Here is an 18,624-nt window from a genome sequence, read left to right as displayed (position 1 = left end):
TAAAGGGGCCAGCGTGGGAAAGTCAGGTTCCTCCTCCGGCTGACGTCAGACGCTGCAGGGCTACTTAAGCCCTGCAGTTCCAGGACTCATCGCCTTGCAACGAGGTTCCCAGGTTCTTCCTGCTTCCAGTTGCTGTGTTCCTGCTTCGATTATTGATTCCCTGGTTCCTGACTTGGATTGGCTTTGGTGATTCTCTGGTTCCTGACTTGGATTGGCTTTGGTGATTCTCTGGTTCCTGACTCGGATTGGCTTTGGTGATTCTCTGGTTCCTGACTCGGTTTGGCTTTCGACGATTCTCTGGCTCCTGACTCGGATTGGCTTCGGTGATTCCTTGGTTCCTGACAGTGTTCGGCTAGCAGCGATTCTCTGGTTTTTGACTTGGCCTGGTGAGAGACGTCCCTCTGGCTCTCGACCTTGGACTTCTTCAGGACTCCGTCTCCGAGGTATCTCCTAAGTCCCAGCGGCCGGGTCCCTACGGGCTCCTCCTGGGGGGACACCGGCTTCCAGGGTGAATCTCCTAAGTCCCAGCGGCCGGACTCTTACGAGCTCCTCTCGGGGGAGTACCGGCTTCCAGGGCGAAGACCTTCTACCACCAGGCCAGTCTCACCTTCTCCTCAACTCCTTGCCAAGCCCTTGGTCGTATAGGGCCTTCTGTGTTTCCTCCCGCCAGCCATCCCCGAGTCCGCCTCTGCCGCCTTCCGATCGGCACCAGTGCTGAGAACCCTCTCAGCCTCCATCCATCCTTCGGTTCCGATCGGCCCAAGGGTCCACGAAGTTAACAGATTGCAAGGCCATGGACCCGGCGGACCTTGCCGGCTTGAAGGCTATTCTGGGCATCACCCAGAAGCTACAGCAGCAACAGATTTGCCTCGACACCCTGATGTCCACAGTGCAACGGCTTGCGGACCGCGTGGAGGGGGCCTCGGCCGCCAGCGCTGCAGCATCCACTTCCCATACTAGTACCGGACCTTCCGCTCCCATACAGATGCCGGCTCCTGCCCGGTATTCGGGGGATCCTAAGGCATGCCGCGGCTTCCTCAATCAGTGCTACATCCGCTTCGACTTGCTGCCAGCACAGTTCCCATCCGATCGGGTCAAGACGACGTACATAATCTCCCTCCTGGATGGGAGGCCGTTGTCTTGGGCGTCGGCCCTCTGGGAACGCCAGGATTCCCGACTAAACAATTTGGTACAGTTCATCCAATCCTTCCGCCGAGTCTTCGATGAACCCTCTCGGTCCGCCACGGCCGCCTCAGAACTGCTTCAGCTAAGGCAAGGGAACCGGCCACTGGAGGAGTACGCCATGGAGTTCCAGACTCTGGCCACAGAATTGGCATGGGGAACGGACAGCTTGCACGGCATCTTTCTGGAGGGCCTTTCCCCACGTCTCCAGGAAGAGCTCGCAGGTCGGGACCTCCCAGATGACCTTCAAGACCTCATCGAGCTGGCCGGCTGGGTAGACCGAATTCAACGTCTATTCCGGGAGCGAAGGCCCACTCAGGGGCAAACCGCCCGCAGGGGCAAACCGCCCCGTCTCCGGCCCTCACCGCCCGCATCCTCGACCGCCTCGGCCGAGGAACCCATGCAATTGGGCCGGGGTCCCCTGTCTTCTGAAGAACGGAGGCGCCGTCGTTCTCAGGGACTGTGTCTCTACTGCGGGGGCAAGGGGCACTTCCTGGCTCGCTGTACCGAGCGCCCGGGAAACGCCCGAACCTAGAGTCTAGCGGGGAGGTGATTCTAGGCAGTACGTCACCCCACTCCCCATGTACCGTACCGGTAAGGCTGTGTCTCCCGGAGGGAGGATTTGACGCCTTAGCCCTGCTTGACTCTGGGTCTGGGGGGAATTTTATCCTTCGAGACTTGGTGCAGCAACTTCAGCTCGGGGTCCAGCCCCAAGAACCGCCCATGCGAGTCTCTTCCATCCATGGGACTCCGCTTCCTGGTACCATCTCCACGCGCACGTGTCCTCTGAAGCTTCAGGTTTGGCTTTCGACGATTCTCTGGCTCCTGACTCGGATTGGCTTCGGTGATTCCTTGGTTCCTGACTCTGTTCGGCTAGCGGCGATTCTCTGGTTTTTGACTTGGCCTGGTGAGCGACGTCCCTCTGGCTCTCGACCTTGGACTTCTTCAGGACTCCGTCTCCGAGGTATCTCCTAAGTCCCAGCGGCCGGACTCTTACGAGCTCCTCTCGGGGGAGTACCGGCTTCCAGGGCGAAGACCTTCTACCACCAGGCCAGTCTCACCTTCTCCTCAATTCCCTGCCAAGCCCTTGGTCGCATAGGGCCTTCTGTGTTTCCTCCCGCCAGCCATCCCCGAGTCCGCCTCTGCCGCCTTCCGATCGGCACCAGTGCTGAGAACCCTCTCAGCCTCCATCCATCCTTCGGTTCCGATCGGCCCAAGGGTCCACGAAGTTAACACTGAGATACTTTGAAAAGAAATGGCGCCAAGACCCTTCTCCTTCCTTTCTAGCTAAATACAAATCTGCCTTGCATGAATACCATACGGCTATCCTTAAAGCAAAAAAACTTTTATGCTACCAGAATACATGACCTACAATTTAATGCGAAGGCCCTTTTCTCTTACGCTGCTGAGCTCACTATGTCTCCCATTCCTACTCCGAAATCAGATGCGTAATCCAAACGTGATAAACTTGCCCTCCACTTCAGCGAAAAAAATCACAAAACTCATGCAAAGCTTTCCATCCACATCTCCACCTCGTACACCCCTCTCAACTACCTCACTGACCCCCTTTAACTCCTTTGAACTCACCTCTGCATTAGAAACAGAAACATTACTCCAAAAAAATGAAACCAGCTCAGCACCCCTCTGACACTATACCCACCAAAGACCTACTAGCTATCCCCAACACTATAGCAAAACCCATTGCTGATATCATGAACTCTTCTCTTTCCTCGGGTATTATTCCCGATTTACTTAAGCAAGCCACCATCAAACCCCTTCTTAAGAAGCCCAATCTCGACCCTAATGGCCTCTCTAACTACCGACCCATCTCTAACCTCCCATTCCTATCCAAAATACTTGAAAAAATAGTCAACACGCAACCATCTGACCATCTTGAAACACACAACATCCTCTTCCCTTCTCAATTCGGATTCCGAAATCTTTACAATACTGAATCTCTCCTACTCTCCCTCTCTGACACCATCCTAAAAGGCTTTGACAAAGGTCACTCATTCCTGCTGGCTCTTCTCAACATCTCTGCTGCCTTTGACACTGTAAACCACAACATACTCCTAACACTTCTCTATGAAATTGGTATTTCTGGCACCCCTTTACTATGGTTCAAATCGTATCTCTCCAATAGACTCTATAAACTCAAAATCGATGACCACTAATCTAAACCCATTCACCTCCACAGAGGTGTTCCCCAAGGATCATCACTGTCCTCCACCCTTTTCAATATATATCTTCTTCCCCTCTGCAAACTCCTCGCTGACCTCTACCTCCCCCGCTTCATTTATGCAGATGACGTTCAGATACTCATCCCCATTACTGACTCACTCACCGCCACGATTGAAAGATGGGAAAACGCACTATCTTCTATAAACAGCCTCCTCAACTCCCTAAACCTAGCTCTTAACTCCTCCAAAACGGAACTTCTCATAATCGCACCCCCACATCACTCCATTAGGATCATTGGCCTACTGAAAGGCCAATGATCCTAAGCACAATGATTCTGAATCTTCTCACCAGGCCCAGGTCTGAGCAGACTGGAACAGGTTTTTCTCTAGGATCTGCCTGTACTTTGCACCATCCACCTTTTCTTGATCTTCACAAGCCTTCCTGTACTCACTGTTGAAAAGCATCCTCACAATATAATGCTGCCAACCATGTTTACTGCAGGGATGACACACATGTCACTTAGCATTGAGATCAAAAAAGTTCCACTTGGTCTCATCAGACCACAAAACCTTTTCTGACGTTTGCAGTATCTTCTAAGTATTTCTTTGCAAACACTATGTGATAGTGCTTCTTCAGCAAGGGCTTCCTTTTTGCCACCCTTCCATACAGGCTGTTTGTGGAGTAATCTTGATTGGCAGTATTTTTTCCCAGTCTGAGCCAGAGATCTTTGTAGCTCTTAGGCCTCACAGTGATCTTCCACTGCAGTTTTCTTAACACATGGCTATTGATTTTGGAGAGATGACCTGATTGCGGCAGTATCTTGGTGATGCCAACCTGTTTCTGCTTTACAATGAAGGATCTGATAGTGCCTCAATGGATATTCAAACACGTTGAAATTTTCTTATATCCTTTCCCTTCCGAATAACATTACCCCAAAGTTCTTTTGTTGGCTCCTTGTTCAGCATGTTTTGACCTTTGCTTCAAATTCACTTTCTACAACAGAAACATCTTGATTCCTGAAATAGGACACAGCCCCCATTTAACTACTTATGGGCCTTGTTAAGGCAATTTTTTGAAATAGAGCTTATTTGGTTTTGCTATGATAGTGTGAAGATTTAGGCAGTCAACTTTTTTTATTCTTAATTATATCAGGAATATTTATTTTTATTGTGTTTTCATAATGAAAGTGTAGAATGTTGTGTAGATCAGAGATTTTTAATGATTTTCCATTTGTACATTTTAGCATAATGTGAAAAATGTGCAGGGTTGTGAAGACTTTTGCAGGGTACTAGGTGTGTGTATGTATATAGCTAGAGATAGATATATGTAATATGGTTTATATACTGTATGTTAGCAGGGGTACCCCAACCAGTTGCATGGATGTAATGTTGGCCGAGGCGTAAACATTTGCTGATTTCCTCCCCCCCCCTTCACATTGTAAGCTGAACAGAATTCATTGCAGTCTCTTTAGTTTGCTTAACCTGTTTCTGAATAAAATGTATGCTAAAGAAAAAAAAGTTAAACAATAGGTCTTTCCTTTTATCTTTTACCATTTTATCCTCAGAACTTGATGCTCTAGGTGATGAGCTGTTAGCCGATGACGATAGCTCATATTTAGATGAAGCTGCCTCTGCACCAGCAATACCTGAAGGGGTTCCTAGTGATGCAAAAAACAAGGTAAAGCATTTTTTATTTTTTTACTAATTTAGTATTGTGTGTGTATATATCTAAATGCTCCTGTCTGCACAAATATGGGGAGAAATTTAAATCAAAGATGTCTACAATGAGACACTTATTTCTATATGAATGAATATAATCCAGTGGTTCTCAACCCTGTCCTGGGGACCCCCCCAGCCAGTCGGGTTTTCATGATATCCACAATGAATATGCATGAGAAAAAATTTGCATACACTGCCTCCATAACATGCAAATTTTCTCTCATGCATATTCATTGTGGATATCATGAAAACCCGACTGGCTGGGGGGGGTCCCCAGGACAGGGTTGAGAACCACTGATATAATCGATAACTAATTTTCCATTGATAAGCAGACTGAAATAGCCATGATATGTAGCTGATGTCATCCAGCGGTAACGAATGTACTCATCTCTCCTAGCTAGTAAAGCTTTAAGCTCTCCTGAGCATGTGCAGGAGTTCCCGCGCAGGCATTGTCTCATGAGCTTCCTTGGTCATTATTTGTCAGAGCACTGCATAGACATGTACTTGATCTCTCCACTCTTCTGTTTTAAAAACTGTCAACTTATTACTTTTTTTTTTCTTGGTTTACTTATTTTAAAGTTGTCTCACTGGCTCTGCAGCACCCAACACTGTACTTTTTAGTGCTCTAAAAAATAAATAAATAAATTTGCCTGCTCAACATGTCTGGCAAAAAGAAGCCTACTGTGAGTGGATTCAAGAATGCATTTGTGACAAGGTGTAATGTCCCCCACAGATGGGCATGAGTTGTGCTATTGGTGCTTTGTTCTGCGCCATGACCAGGAAAACTGTTCTGCTTGAGGACGGATGTCTTCACGCTCCCAGCATTCCAGGGCATGTAAAATTGAGGAGCTGTGTAAATCTCTTTGGATTCGCAGTCTGTCCTCATTTTTGCAGTGCAGCTTTTTCTGCCTCACTAGGAAAAGAGTTAAGGAGCTCCTCAAACTACCCAGTTGGGCCTTGCCCGAAGCCTCAGGATCGAGTAATGTTAACTGCCATGCATCGAGGAAGAAACAGCATCACTGTATGGAGCTGTCAGAGCAAACAGTATAGAAGAAACGCAAATCTTCCAAGTGTAGCATTGCTGACACATGAGACAGCATGCATCAGCGCAACTTTCACATGGTGCATTAGTTCCAGCAAAACATGACCCATCAGATGCATTGCATAGGGCACACAGAAACAGTGTCTCTTTGATGTAGTCAAAACTGATACTGCTATTCGACACCAGCTTTGTTGACATAGTTAAAGCAAGGGCCCTCAAAGAATCATCACCGGACATTCTCTGATAAGAAATATCTTTACCTCTTTGACTAAGGGGCCAGAAGGAACTTCCCATTCTCTCCTCTCCAGCACTATTCTAGCCATCCACAGAGCAAAGTCCCAGTTTTCCCTGTGAGAGTTAACCCATCATCAGAACTCTTGCTATGAAGTTCTTCATCACGACAGTTGATTGAAGCAGAGTCAAGTCGGTCAGAGGTGGTAGACCAGAGTGTTTCCCCTCCAGGTAAACTGGGAGATCCCCCTTGGTTCGCCACTTTCATTGCAGTCCTCGATTAGTGTTCCTACATCTTTGGGTTCAGAAGAAGTTTTCACAGGAATATCTTCTGACCCAGATCCTCCAGTAGCCCTTACCTATTCAAAGTTTGTAAAAACAAAAAAAAAAAAAAACTGGGAATGAAACTTGGCGACAGTGTGTATGGATAAGGACCCCCGGATGGAAGTCTTTGGCCTTCTTCCAATATTGGTCACTCCATCAGAATCAGTGGATCTCCCAGTCTACAACATTCTGAACCTGCTGCAGATGAGAATGTGGGAAACCTCTATCTCTTTAGTTCTATGGCTAGGGTTCAAAAATCACCTGGGTTTGGAATAATGTTCCCTCTAAGGATTGGGTTGCTGTGAGCAAAGATTTTGTTTACATTACCCTATGAGCTCTTCGGGCCATGGCGGGGTGGAGTCCCCCATGGACTCGCCAGGCCTTTTCCCTTCTTGGGGATAAAGAATAAGAAAATCAGATTGTGAGGATGAGGGAGAAGAATGTATACTCCCACCCCCTGCCAGATTGTCATGGATTAACAAGGGTGGGCACATTTTTTCCCTCTGACCTCAACACTCTCCCCATTCCCCCACCACTCCAGTGCTGGCCTTAGAAATACAAATTCTCTAGATATAGAAATATTGCATCTGCCGAATAAAAAAAGACACATGTTTTCTTTCTTTTTTTTTTTTTTTTTTTTTATCAATCATGTATCCCTGGATCACATATTACCAGCAGAATTGAGCCAAAAAATCACCAACACAAATTTCAAATTTTGTCTGAATAAGCAAGAAATAGAGCACACGTTTAGACTATACCTTGGCCTGTATTAATTATATTTGGCAACTTAGCTGTAAAACATTACAAGAAAAACTCCTAAGGGGCCTATATACAATAAAGAAAGCCCTGGCCAGTTTTAGCCACCCAGCAAAGCTATTTTTAAAATCATTTGACAGCATTGCATCAACAATTTAAGAAAATGGATACAAGATCTTAATCAGATGGTATTTAATATCGCATATGTTAAATAAAATATGCTATAAGTATAAATTAACTGTTGGAGACAAATACAGAATAAACAGACCAGGAGCTGTCAACTCCAATCCTCAAGAGCCACAAACAGGCCAGATTTTTGGGATATCCACAATGAATTTGCATGAGATAGATTTGCATACAATGGAGGCAATGCATACAAATCTATCTTATTCATATTCATTTTTGCTGTAAAGTATAAATAGAAATGTGCAGGCAAAAAAAAACTGGAAATCACAATAAGCCAGATGCTGTATGCAGTGCAGCATGAGCATTCCTCATAAAACAAACTATAAAATCAAGAATCATAATAGTAAAACCATATTAAAAAAAAATTCAAAATATCTGATGAATAAAACATACAATAATTTAAAAGGTTATATATTTCCCAAAACACCAATACAATATTTCAAAACAGCAGAAACAGCAAATAACACCCAATAATTAAAACTAATAAGGATTAAAAAATTTGCTCTCCTTACTTGGGATTTTCTAATTTCCAGTCACCCTGAGATTGTCATGGTTTGGGGGAGATGGGGTCGCACAAACTTTCTTCTCTGTTTCTCACACACACACACACACACACATTCAAACACTCCCTCACACAGGCATGACCATGCTTTCAAGCGCACTCTCTCTCCTTGACACAAGCACACATACACACAGACTCAAACACATATACATGTTCATTCTTTTGCTCCCTCTCTAATACACGTCTATGTTCTCACATACACACCTTCTCTCATACACAGGCTCTATCCCTTACACACACACTGTGTGGGGCAGATTTTAAAAGCCCTACGCGCGCTGGGCCTAAAGACCCTGGGATGCGTGTAAGTCCTGGGGCTTTTCTGATTGGGCGGGCAGGGGGGTGGGGTGGATGGTCCGGGGGCGTGGTGGGGCGGATGGTCCAGGGGCGGGAGGCATGACCGAGGACTCAGGAACAACAGCTGTGCCAGGGGATCTCGTGCCAGCAGTTGGCCGGTGTGAGCAAGTTACGCCTGCCAAAGGCATTGTGAAATAAAAGTAAGGTTTTGTTTTGGTTTTTTTTGGGCTGGGGGGCGGGAAGGGAGGGGGAAAGGAAAGTTCCCTCCAAAGCCACTCCGATTTTGGAACGGTCTCAGAGGGAACGGGAAAAGCCAGCTAGTCTCCCCGAGAGCTCGGCGCGCGCAAGGTGCACTAGTGTGCACCCCCTTGCGTGCGCGCCAACCCCTGATTTTTATAACGTGCACATTTGTGCACGCGTAGCTTTTAAAATCTGCCCCTGTGTGTGTGCCTGTGAGTCTCACACAGGCTCTCTGTAGCATACCAAACTCACACAAGTACACACACACTCAGAGCCACTTCCTCTCTTCAGATCATGATGCAGTGAGCTCTGGTGTGGCTCTGCTGACCTTCCTGTCATGTTCAGGCCATAGTGGGATGAGCTGCACTGTAGGATCCGCCAGTCTTTGTTTCATTTTCGGGCTGCGATGGGTTGAGCTCCATCATGGTCCCACCAGCCTTCCTGTGCTGAGAGGGAAATGTGCACTGGTACACATTTGTGCAGCTTAGAGGGAACATTGGTTTCAAGTGGTCCAATTGCCTCATCAGTCTGTCAAGGATTCTGCCTTGAAAAAGGCAAAAAAAGACTAGGATTCATTCGAATTTGCCTTCATGTAAAGACATAGGCTAATAGACAATTTTGGAAAGAAAGTATTTCAGAACTCCATGCTAACTGTTCGCATCTCTACTTACCAATTTTGTATAATGCAATACCTGTACAACTGCAATCAAAAACTAAAACATTTTCATCATTATCCGAAATTATTACCCCCAACCATCTTTGCATGCAGAAGAATGCATATGTTGTCATCTCTTTTCCATTTATGAATTGTTTGCAGTCGCACGTAACTCTTCTGCCTCAATGGGAGCCCAATGCATAGTGTGGCTTAAAGCCAGCAGCATTAGGGATGATGTATTTGAGAAGTAGAGACATCCCTTGGTCTTTGGGGCAACCGTTTTGGAGGAAAACTCAGAAAAACATTCACACGTGTAAAAGAACAAAATGTGATGGTCCAATCTCTCTTGACTGGTCCCAAGCAGTCTTCAAGATGCTCCATCTATATTTACAAAAGACCTTGCATTCAGAAACGCCATTCTAATGCCAGCTCAGTGACAGCAACCACTTCCAGCCAGAACTTGACAGTAAGTGTCATCAGCCTAAGATGATGCAAAGGGCCCAGCCTAAACTTGGGCCAAGTATTTGATCACTCCAGACCTCTATTCCGGGGCAGGGGGGGGGGGGGGCAATATCCAGGCCTTTTTGGATGTGTGACACTAGATAACCAAGGACATCTGGGTCCTCAAAACATGGAATCTGGATGCTGTTTGTGTTTTTCCTGGCTACCATCCCTTCTACCTTGTTCATCCTAGTTCCAGACAGCTCTCTCTCAGGTCTATCCTGTAAAGTGCGGCCGCGTTTACCCTGCTCCTAAGCCGCGTTTTACTCACTTTCCGGCCGCGTTATCCCTTCCTGCGATCCCGAATCCACTTTAACCTACTCTTACCGCGTCCTAAAATCCCCGGCCAACCCCTTCCGCACGCAGCATGGATATTGCATGCAAACGAGCGAATTAGCTATTCCCTAGCATCCCGTAACCCGCGCCCCGACTATCGCTATCTTTCCCTGCCGTTTTGTCGCGCGTTTAACCTGCTAACTTACCGCCTACCCTGACCCCTGCGGTAGAGGCAGGGGTAAGGGTAGGTGGCAAGCTTTCCCCCAGCCCCCGCTCACCTGCCCCGGCCGCGATCATGGGTGCCGGTCTCCGGGGCAGCCCCAATCCTCTCCCTCCTCCCTAAGCAAAAAAAAGCGAAAAAAACCAAAAGCAAAAAGTAAGTCGCTTCGCCGCTGTCACTTCTCCCCTCCTCCCGGAGCAGGGCGCGAAAAGCAGCCTTGCTCCGGGAGGAGGGGAGAACTGACAGCGGCGAAGCACAAAAAAAAAAGCGAAAAAAACCAAAAAGTCGCTTCGCTTCTTCCCTCCTCCCGGAGCAAGACTGCTTTTCGCGCCCTGCTCCGGGAGGAGGGGAGAAGCGGCGAAGCAACTTACTTTTGCATCCCCGATCGGACTTACTTTTTTAGCAGCCATCCGGCCATCTGAAGAAGGTATCGTGGCTCCCCTGCCTCCCGGGGGAAGATGGATGCCAGCACGGGGGAAAGCGGCCCCTGTGCATTCAATTGGCTGCTGAAGACGTGACGTCACGACGTTTGGCGTCACGGCATGTGACGTCACGTCTTGAGCAGCCAATTGAATGCACAGGGGCCGCTTTCCCCCGTGCTGGCATCCATCTTCCCCCGGGAGGCAGGGGAGCCACGATACCTTCTTCAGATGGCCGGACGGCTGCAAAAAAAGTAAGTCCGATCGGGGATGCAAAAGTAAGTTGCTTCACCGCTTCTCCCCTCCTCCCGGAGCAGGGCGCGAAAAGCAGCCTTGCTCCGGGAGGAGGGAAGAAGTGAAGCGACTTACTTTTTGCTTTTGGTTTTTCGCTTTTTTTTTTTTTTGCTTCGCCGCTGTCAGGTTCTCCCCTCCTCCCGGAACAAGGCTGCTTTTCGCGCCCTGCTTCGGGAGGAGGGGAGGGGGGATTGGCAGTCTCGACTTCCTGGTATCTGTCATTTCAAATGACATTTGAAATGACAGATACCAGCGTGGCGTGAAGCGTTAGGCCCACGCACCCAGGATACTGTATAGGCGCTCTATCCAGTAAAATGGGTTGCGCGGGCCTAAGGCTTCACGGGCCCTTCTTAGACGCGGTTTACATTTACATAAAATTAGTGTTCAGGATCGAGCGGTAGGTGTGCTGCACTGTGCGTGCGGCAACCACGGGTGCCGCAGGCACTAACGCAGTTCTTCCTACCGCTCGGTACTGGATAGACCTGTCTGGAAGTACAATTATTTCTTCACCAAGGAGCGATAGCCAGTCCCTGTGTTCCAGCAGGGTCAGGATTTCTACTCCAATATATCACCATCCCAAAGAAATCGGGGGGATTAAGGCCCATTCTGGATTTGAGACACCTGTACAAACACTATGCTCCTCTACATCCAGAAGGGGGAATAGAGATATGTGCTCCCGATCTGAAGAATGGATATGCTCCCATATCCATCCTTCCCTCCCACTGGTGCTTCCTTCACGTCAAAGGTGGATTATTCCCATTGTCAATACAAAATACTCCCTTTTAGCCTGTCAATGGACTACAAAATAAATAAATGCCTCACAGTAATAGTGGCACACATACATCACCAAGGGATTCAAGTCTTCCTGTACCTGGATGACTGGCTAATCACAGCAAGCTCTCGGTAGGAAGTATTGCTATCCCTGCACAAGACAATTCATCTTCTGTAGGAATTGGGAATTTTGATGAACTCTGCACCATGCAACGAGAGAGCTTTTCTTCTGTCAGAACAAGCAAGTATTATGAAATTGCTCATTCACAAGTTACTGATCTCTCAGCACTCGGCAGCCAGAGCAATTCTAGTTGCTTTAGGTCATATGGCTGCAGCCATTCATGTGATCCCACTAACCCACCTTCATATCTGTTACCTACAATGGGGTCTGTGCTGGCAATGGCACCAACTAACTCAGTCTTTGTCAAAAATGGTAAAAATTTCCAAGGACATGAAGCGGAAGGTGCACTGGTGGTTAAACCTGCATGTATTTCAGGAAGGAGCACCTCCTCATTCTCTCCTCATCGAGTTACCCTAGTGACAAACATCTCCACAAAAGGTTAGGGCACCCACACAATCCTTTTGAAACCAGGGAACTTGATCTCTTGAGAACAGTCTTTCTCAGATCAGTTTGCTGGAATTGAGAGCAATCTGATGCACCAAACTTCATGCATCTTCGTCAAAGGAAGAGTGTATAGATTTAAACCAACAACCAAGTTGCCATATTTTATGTCAACAAGTAAGGAGGCACAGGGTCATGGATTCTGCCAGGAGGCATTTAAGATTTGGCAGTGAGCAACCATGAATCAAACTGCCTTACAAAGCTACCTGTCTTCCAGGCATCTCCAACACGCTAGTGGATTGTCCTAGCAGCGTAACCCCCCCTGCAAGAGTGATCTCTATATGACAATCAGCAGCCGACAAACTTTTTAATTTATGGGGTCTACGTTGGTTGACCTATTGGCATCAGAAGAGAACTGAAAACTGGATAAATTTTGCTAATTTCTACCCAGGGCTTTTAGATTAGCTCAGAACGCTTTCTCACAGGACAAGCAGGATGGTAGTCCTCACATATGGGTGACATCATCAGGATGGAGCCCAGTTACGGAAAACTTCTGTCAGAGTTTCCAGAACTTTGACTGGCCCCTACTGGGCATGCCCAGCACGGCACTAACCCTGCAGCCAGCAGGGGTCTCCCTTCAGTCTTCTTTTTTCTGCGCAGCAGTAGCCACGCGGTTAAGGAGCTCTTACCACATTCCTGATAGGAAATTCTTCTGAACTTCTTTGAAGTAAAAATACGCCCCACAGGGGTCCCCCTTCTTTCTAAATTTAGCCAGCGGTGTTTCGGTAAGTTTTTTGCCGTTTTTAGTCTATTGCCGTCGAGTTTCGCCTTCGCAGCCTGCTGGCCTTCGACCATCCCGCGGCTAAATTTTTTGGTCAATGGCCATGGCGTCGGGGTTCCGTCGGTGCCCAGATTGTACGCGCACCATGTCTATCACAGACCCTCACAGAGTCTGTGTATTGTGCTTGGGAAGTGAGCATGAGATCCTGACTTGCACCAAATGTGCCCTTATGACACCAAAAGGTCGCAAAGCCAGAATGGAGAAGATGGGACTCCTTTTCCATGCTCACACTCCGACGCCGTCCATCGCATCGACGTCCTCGGAACCGGCACCGAAGTCCTTCCATCGTTGGCAACCTCCCAGTGACCGTCTGCCATAGACGTCTCCACGGCCATCGACTCCCGTCCCTTCCCCCGAAGATCGTGGGGATCGGAGGGAGAAACATCGTCATCGACATCGCAAGTCTCGGACTGTCGAGGAATCGAAGTCATCGACCTCTGTACCATCCGAGCCTCCACCGAAGAAGTCTCGAACAGAAGCTGCACCGTTCCCTTCTGAGACATTGAGGCAACCCTCACCCCATCGGGGTTTGGGAGCCGCGATTCCACCGGTGACGGTGGTCCCTCCGGCTCAGCCTCAGCCTCCCTCTTCCGCGGAGCCGGGTATTGTTACCCCAGGTCTCCGGGAAGAACTGGACCGGCTGGTCCAGGCGGCCATCGCCAAGGCGATGCAACGGTTCCAGACTCCTTCGGCACTGATCCTGCCACCGAGAGTGGAACCAGTCATCGACCCAATACCAGCAGCGCTGGCACCGCTACTTGCCCGGATGGAAGCGCTCATGACCGCCCTTCCACCGGTGATACCTGGGTCACCGACAGCACCGGTGCGCTCCCCGATGCCAACTTCATCGGGTGCAGAAACACACCGTATCGAATTCCTCCTTCGGGAGTAGTTCCATCGGTGCCGTGTCGTCCCTCACCACAGATACACTCTTCCGGGGCGATACGCACATCGGCTCCATCGATGCCTTCGATGCCGGCACCGATGCCTCCAAGGGTATTTTCGATGCCCCCGGTGATTCCTTCGGGTTTCTCGGAGCCTCAGCCGGGGCCTTCTGGTATCCAACCCCCTCTAGGTCCTACAGGTCAGCAACCTGATCCTTATGACACATGGGGTGATGATTCTTCTACTGATACCGATGATTTACCTTCACCACCCTCTCCTGCTGAAAGCAGAAAGTGTTCTCCTCCTGAGGACCTCTCTTTCACCAATTTTGTGAAGGAAATGTCAGACCTGGTCCCTTTTCAGCTTCAATCAGAGCAAGATGACAGGCACCAAATGATGGAGTTACTCCAATTTATGGATGCCCCAAAAGTCATCACTTCCATCCCAATTCATCAGGTTTTTCTGGACCTTCTCAAAAAGAATTGGGAAACTCCTGGATCTGTTGCTCCAGTAAACAAAAAAGTGGACTCTACTTACCTAGTACAGTCAGCACCTGGCTTTCAAAAACCGCAGCTAGACCACCACTCTGTTGTGGTAGAGTCAGCACAAAAGAAAGCTAAAAGAATGAAGCCATACTCATCTATACCTCCTACTAAGGAGAACAAGTTCCTAGATAGTATAGGCAGAAAAGTTTACCAAGGAGCCATGCTTATTTCTAAAATAGCTTCTTATCAGCTGTATATGACCCAATACAACCGGGTCATTTTTAAGCAGATACAAGAATTTTCAGATACCTTACCAGAACAATTCCAACAACACCTTCAAACCCTCGTGCTTAAAGGTTTTGAAGCTGGAAAGCATGAGATAAGAACATCTTATGACATCTTCGATGCTTCCACTAGACTGTCTGCTACAGCCATCTCAGCAAGACGTTGGGCTTGGCTAAAGTCTTCTTACCTTCGCCCAGAGGTTCAGGACAGGCTCTCTGACCTACCCTGTTTAGGGGATAATTTGTTTGGTGAGCAAATTCAACAAATAGTTGCTGAATTAAAGGATCATCATGAGACCCTTAAACAGCTCTCATCAATTCCTTCTGACTTCCCTTCTAAACAACCGTTTAAGAAGGAACCTAAAAAGTCATTCTTCCGTCCACGGAAGTATTATCCCCACATATCAAGTCCAGGTCAATGAAGCCTTATCAAAAGCCTCAGTCTAGTCAACCTCGAAAGCAAAAACCCACACCAGCTCCGCAACCAGGCCCTGCGTCGGGGTTTTGACTTTCAATTAGAGAGCAGATGCCTAATCCCTCTACCAAACATACCAGTAGGAGGTCAGCTAAGCCACTTTACAGAAAAATGGCATTCCATCACCACAGATCATTGGGTGTTAGCAATAATTGCACAGGGTTACCATCTAAACTTTCTAACTCTTCCTGCGGACTCTCCACCGCTCCAAGCGTGGAGACTTACCGACCACTCTGTTCTTCTAGAGCAGGAAGTTTCTCTTCTCCTCCAGTCCAACGCTATAGAACCCGTACCTCTGTCCCAACAAGGACTAGGGTTCTATTCCAGGTACTTTCTGATCCCAAAAAAGTCAGGAGGACATCGACCAATCCTGGACCTGCGGGCCCTCAACAAGTACCTTCACAGAGAAAAGTTCAAGATGGTAACCCTGGGCTCGCTTCTCCCTCTGCTGCAAACAGAGGACTGGCTCTGCTCTCTAGACCTCAAGGACGCTTATACCCACATTGCGATAACTCAATCTCATCGCAAATACCTCCGATTTCTAGTAGGCCAAAACCACTATCAATACCGATGCTCCCATTTGGTCTAGCATCCGCACCGCGAGTTTTCACCAAATGTCTCGTAGTGGTTGCAGCGTTCCTCCGGAAGGAAGGCGTCCATGTCTACCCCTACTTGGACGATTGGTTGATCAGGGCCCCAACCCAGCATATCGCTCGGTCCTCCCTGACCCTGACAATTCGAACTCTAATTTCTCTGGGCTTTCTTGTCAACTACGAGAAATCCTACTTGCTCCCATCTCAAACCTTATCCTTCATTGGAGCAGACTTGGACACCTTACAGGCAAAAGCCTTCCTTCCTCATCAACGTGTCCAAACTCTGGTGTCCCTAGCTTGCCAGTTGCAGTCTCAACCCACAGCAACAGCTCGCCAATTCCTCATTCTACTGAGACACATGGCCTCTTCAATTTATGTGACTCCAATGGCCTGTCTAGCCATGAGAGTCATGCAGTGGACTCTGAAATCACAATGGATCCAAGCCACTCAGCCTCTGTCGACCATTGTTCGCATCACCGATGCTCTGTCGGTCTCTCGCTTGGTGGCAAATCAATCCAACCTCCTCCAAGGCTTGCCCTTTCATCCACCAGATCCTCAAATAATCCTCACCACAGACGCCTCCAATGTCGGCTCGGGAGCCCATGTAAACAACTTACAAACTCAAGGATTCTGGTCTCTAGAGGAAGCCAGACACCAGATAAATTTCCTGGAGCTTCGTGCAATCCGATACGCTCTCCGGGCTTTTCAAGATTGCTTATCAAATCACATAATCTTGATTCAGACGGACAACCAGGTGGCCATGTGGTACATCAACAAGCAAGGAGGCACGGGCTCCTTCCTTCTCTGTCAGGAAACTGCGCAGATTTGGGCAGAAGCCCTCTCCCGTTCGATGTACCTCAGGGCCACCTACTTGCCGGGAGTAGAAAATATCTTGGCAGACCGGCTGAGCCGTGTCTTCCAACCACACGAGTGGTCCCTCAATCCCTTGGTAGCGACCTCTCTCTTCCAGAAATGGGGTTATCCCCACATAGACCTCTTTGCGTCCCCTCAGAACCACAAAGTGGCCAATTACTGCTCTCTCATTTGGACTCAGCACTCTCGGCCCAGGGATGCATTCTCCCTCTCGTGGTCAACCAGTCTGCTTTATGCGTTCCCGCCACTTCCTCTCCTATCGAAGACTCTTGTGAAGCTACGTCAGGACAAGGGAATCATGATCCTGATAGCACCTCACTGGCCACGCCAAGTGTGGTTTCCTATACTCCAGGATCTCTCCATCCGCAGCCACATTCCCTTGGGAAAGGACCCGCATCTGATCACTCAAAACGACTGATGCCTCCTCCATCCCAATCTCCAAGCCTTGACCCTGACGGCATGGATGTTGAAAGGTTAATCCTTCAACCACTTGACCTATCGGATTCAGTTTCTCGTGTCCTCATCGCTTCACGAAAGCCTTCCACAAGAAAATCTTACTCCTACAAATGGAAAAGGTACACATCATGGTGCACTTCGCAGTCCCTTGATCCCCTTTCCTGTCCAATTCCTAAATTTTTGGACTATCTTTGGCATCTGTCGGAATCAGGTCTAAAGACCTCTTCCATTAGAATGCATGTCAGTGCGGTAGCCACCTTCCATAAAGGTATCGGGGGTGTTCCTATTTCAGTACAACCCCTTGTAACACGCTTTCTTAAAGGCTTGCTCCATTTGAAGCCACCTTTACGTCCTCCGGCCCCATCTTGGGACCTTAATCTGGTTCTTGGTCGCCTTATGAAACCACCCTTCGAACCTCTTCACTCCTGTGACCTTAAATATCTCACATGGAAAGTGATATTTCTTCTGGCTATCACTTCACCTCGCAGGGTTAGTGAGTTACAGGCCCTAGTTACCTATCCACCTTACACTAAACTCCTGCAGGACCGGGCAGTACTCTGCACTCACCCTAAATTCTTACCTAAGGTAGTTTCGGAGTTTCATATTAATCAATCCATCATACTACCTATTTTCTTTCCCAGGCCCCACTCCAACTCCGGGGAACAGACTCTGCATACCCTCGACTGTAAACGTGCTCTAGCTTTCTATCTAGACCATACAGTTGCCCATAGGAAAAGCACTCAATTATTCGTCTCTTTCCATCCTAACAAGTTAGGGCAACCTGTGGGTAAGCAGGTTCTTTCCTCCTGGTTGGCGGACTGCATCTCTTTCTGCTATCAGCAAGCTGGCATTCCCTTTCAGGATCGTGTTAAGGCACACTCTGTGAGGGCCATGGCGACTTCAGTAGCACACCTTCGATTGGTGCTGCTTTCTGACATCTGCAGGGCTGCTACCTGGAGTTCTCTCCATATATTTGCAGCCCACTACTGTTTGGACAAAGCTGGAAGATAGGATTCCATCTTCGGCCAATCTGTCTTGCGTAACCTTTTTCCAACATGACGTACCAACACCTTTCCGCCTACCCGGTGGGGTGCGGATGTCCTCTACCAAATTCCACCCCAGTTGTTATGCCTGTTGCACGCCGTTGGGTACTTTTGGTGCATGTTCGGACATCCTCAGCTCGGTACTCACCCATTTGTGAGGACAACCATCATGCTTGTCCTGTGAGAAAGCAAATGTTGCTTACCTGATGTAACAGGTGTTCTCACAGGACAGCAGGATGTTAGTCCTCACGAAACCCGCCCGCCGCCCCGCAGTG

At 48.3% G+C, this 18,624-nt stretch overlaps 1 protein-coding gene across 1 annotated transcript in view; it reads left to right on the top strand.

Annotated features, from left to right (window-relative positions):
* CHMP5 (charged multivesicular body protein 5) overlaps positions 1-18,624 on the top strand; it is a 162,999-nt gene that overhangs the window by 127,233 nt on the left and 17,142 nt on the right. The window contains exon 7 of the mRNA XM_029589882.1: positions 4,928-5,040. Within this exon, the coding sequence (XP_029445742.1) occupies positions 4,928-5,040 (113 nt within the window). The remainder of the gene's footprint in view (positions 1-4,927; positions 5,041-18,624) is intronic.

The sequence above is a fragment of the Rhinatrema bivittatum genome, chromosome 2, assembly GCF_901001135.1.
Source record: "Rhinatrema bivittatum chromosome 2, aRhiBiv1.1, whole genome shotgun sequence".
In the NCBI taxonomy this organism is placed as follows: Eukaryota; Metazoa; Chordata; class Amphibia; order Gymnophiona; family Rhinatrematidae; genus Rhinatrema; species Rhinatrema bivittatum.
Note: the sequence above shows the minus strand (reverse complement) of the source record. Positions and strands in the feature narration are given on the sequence as shown.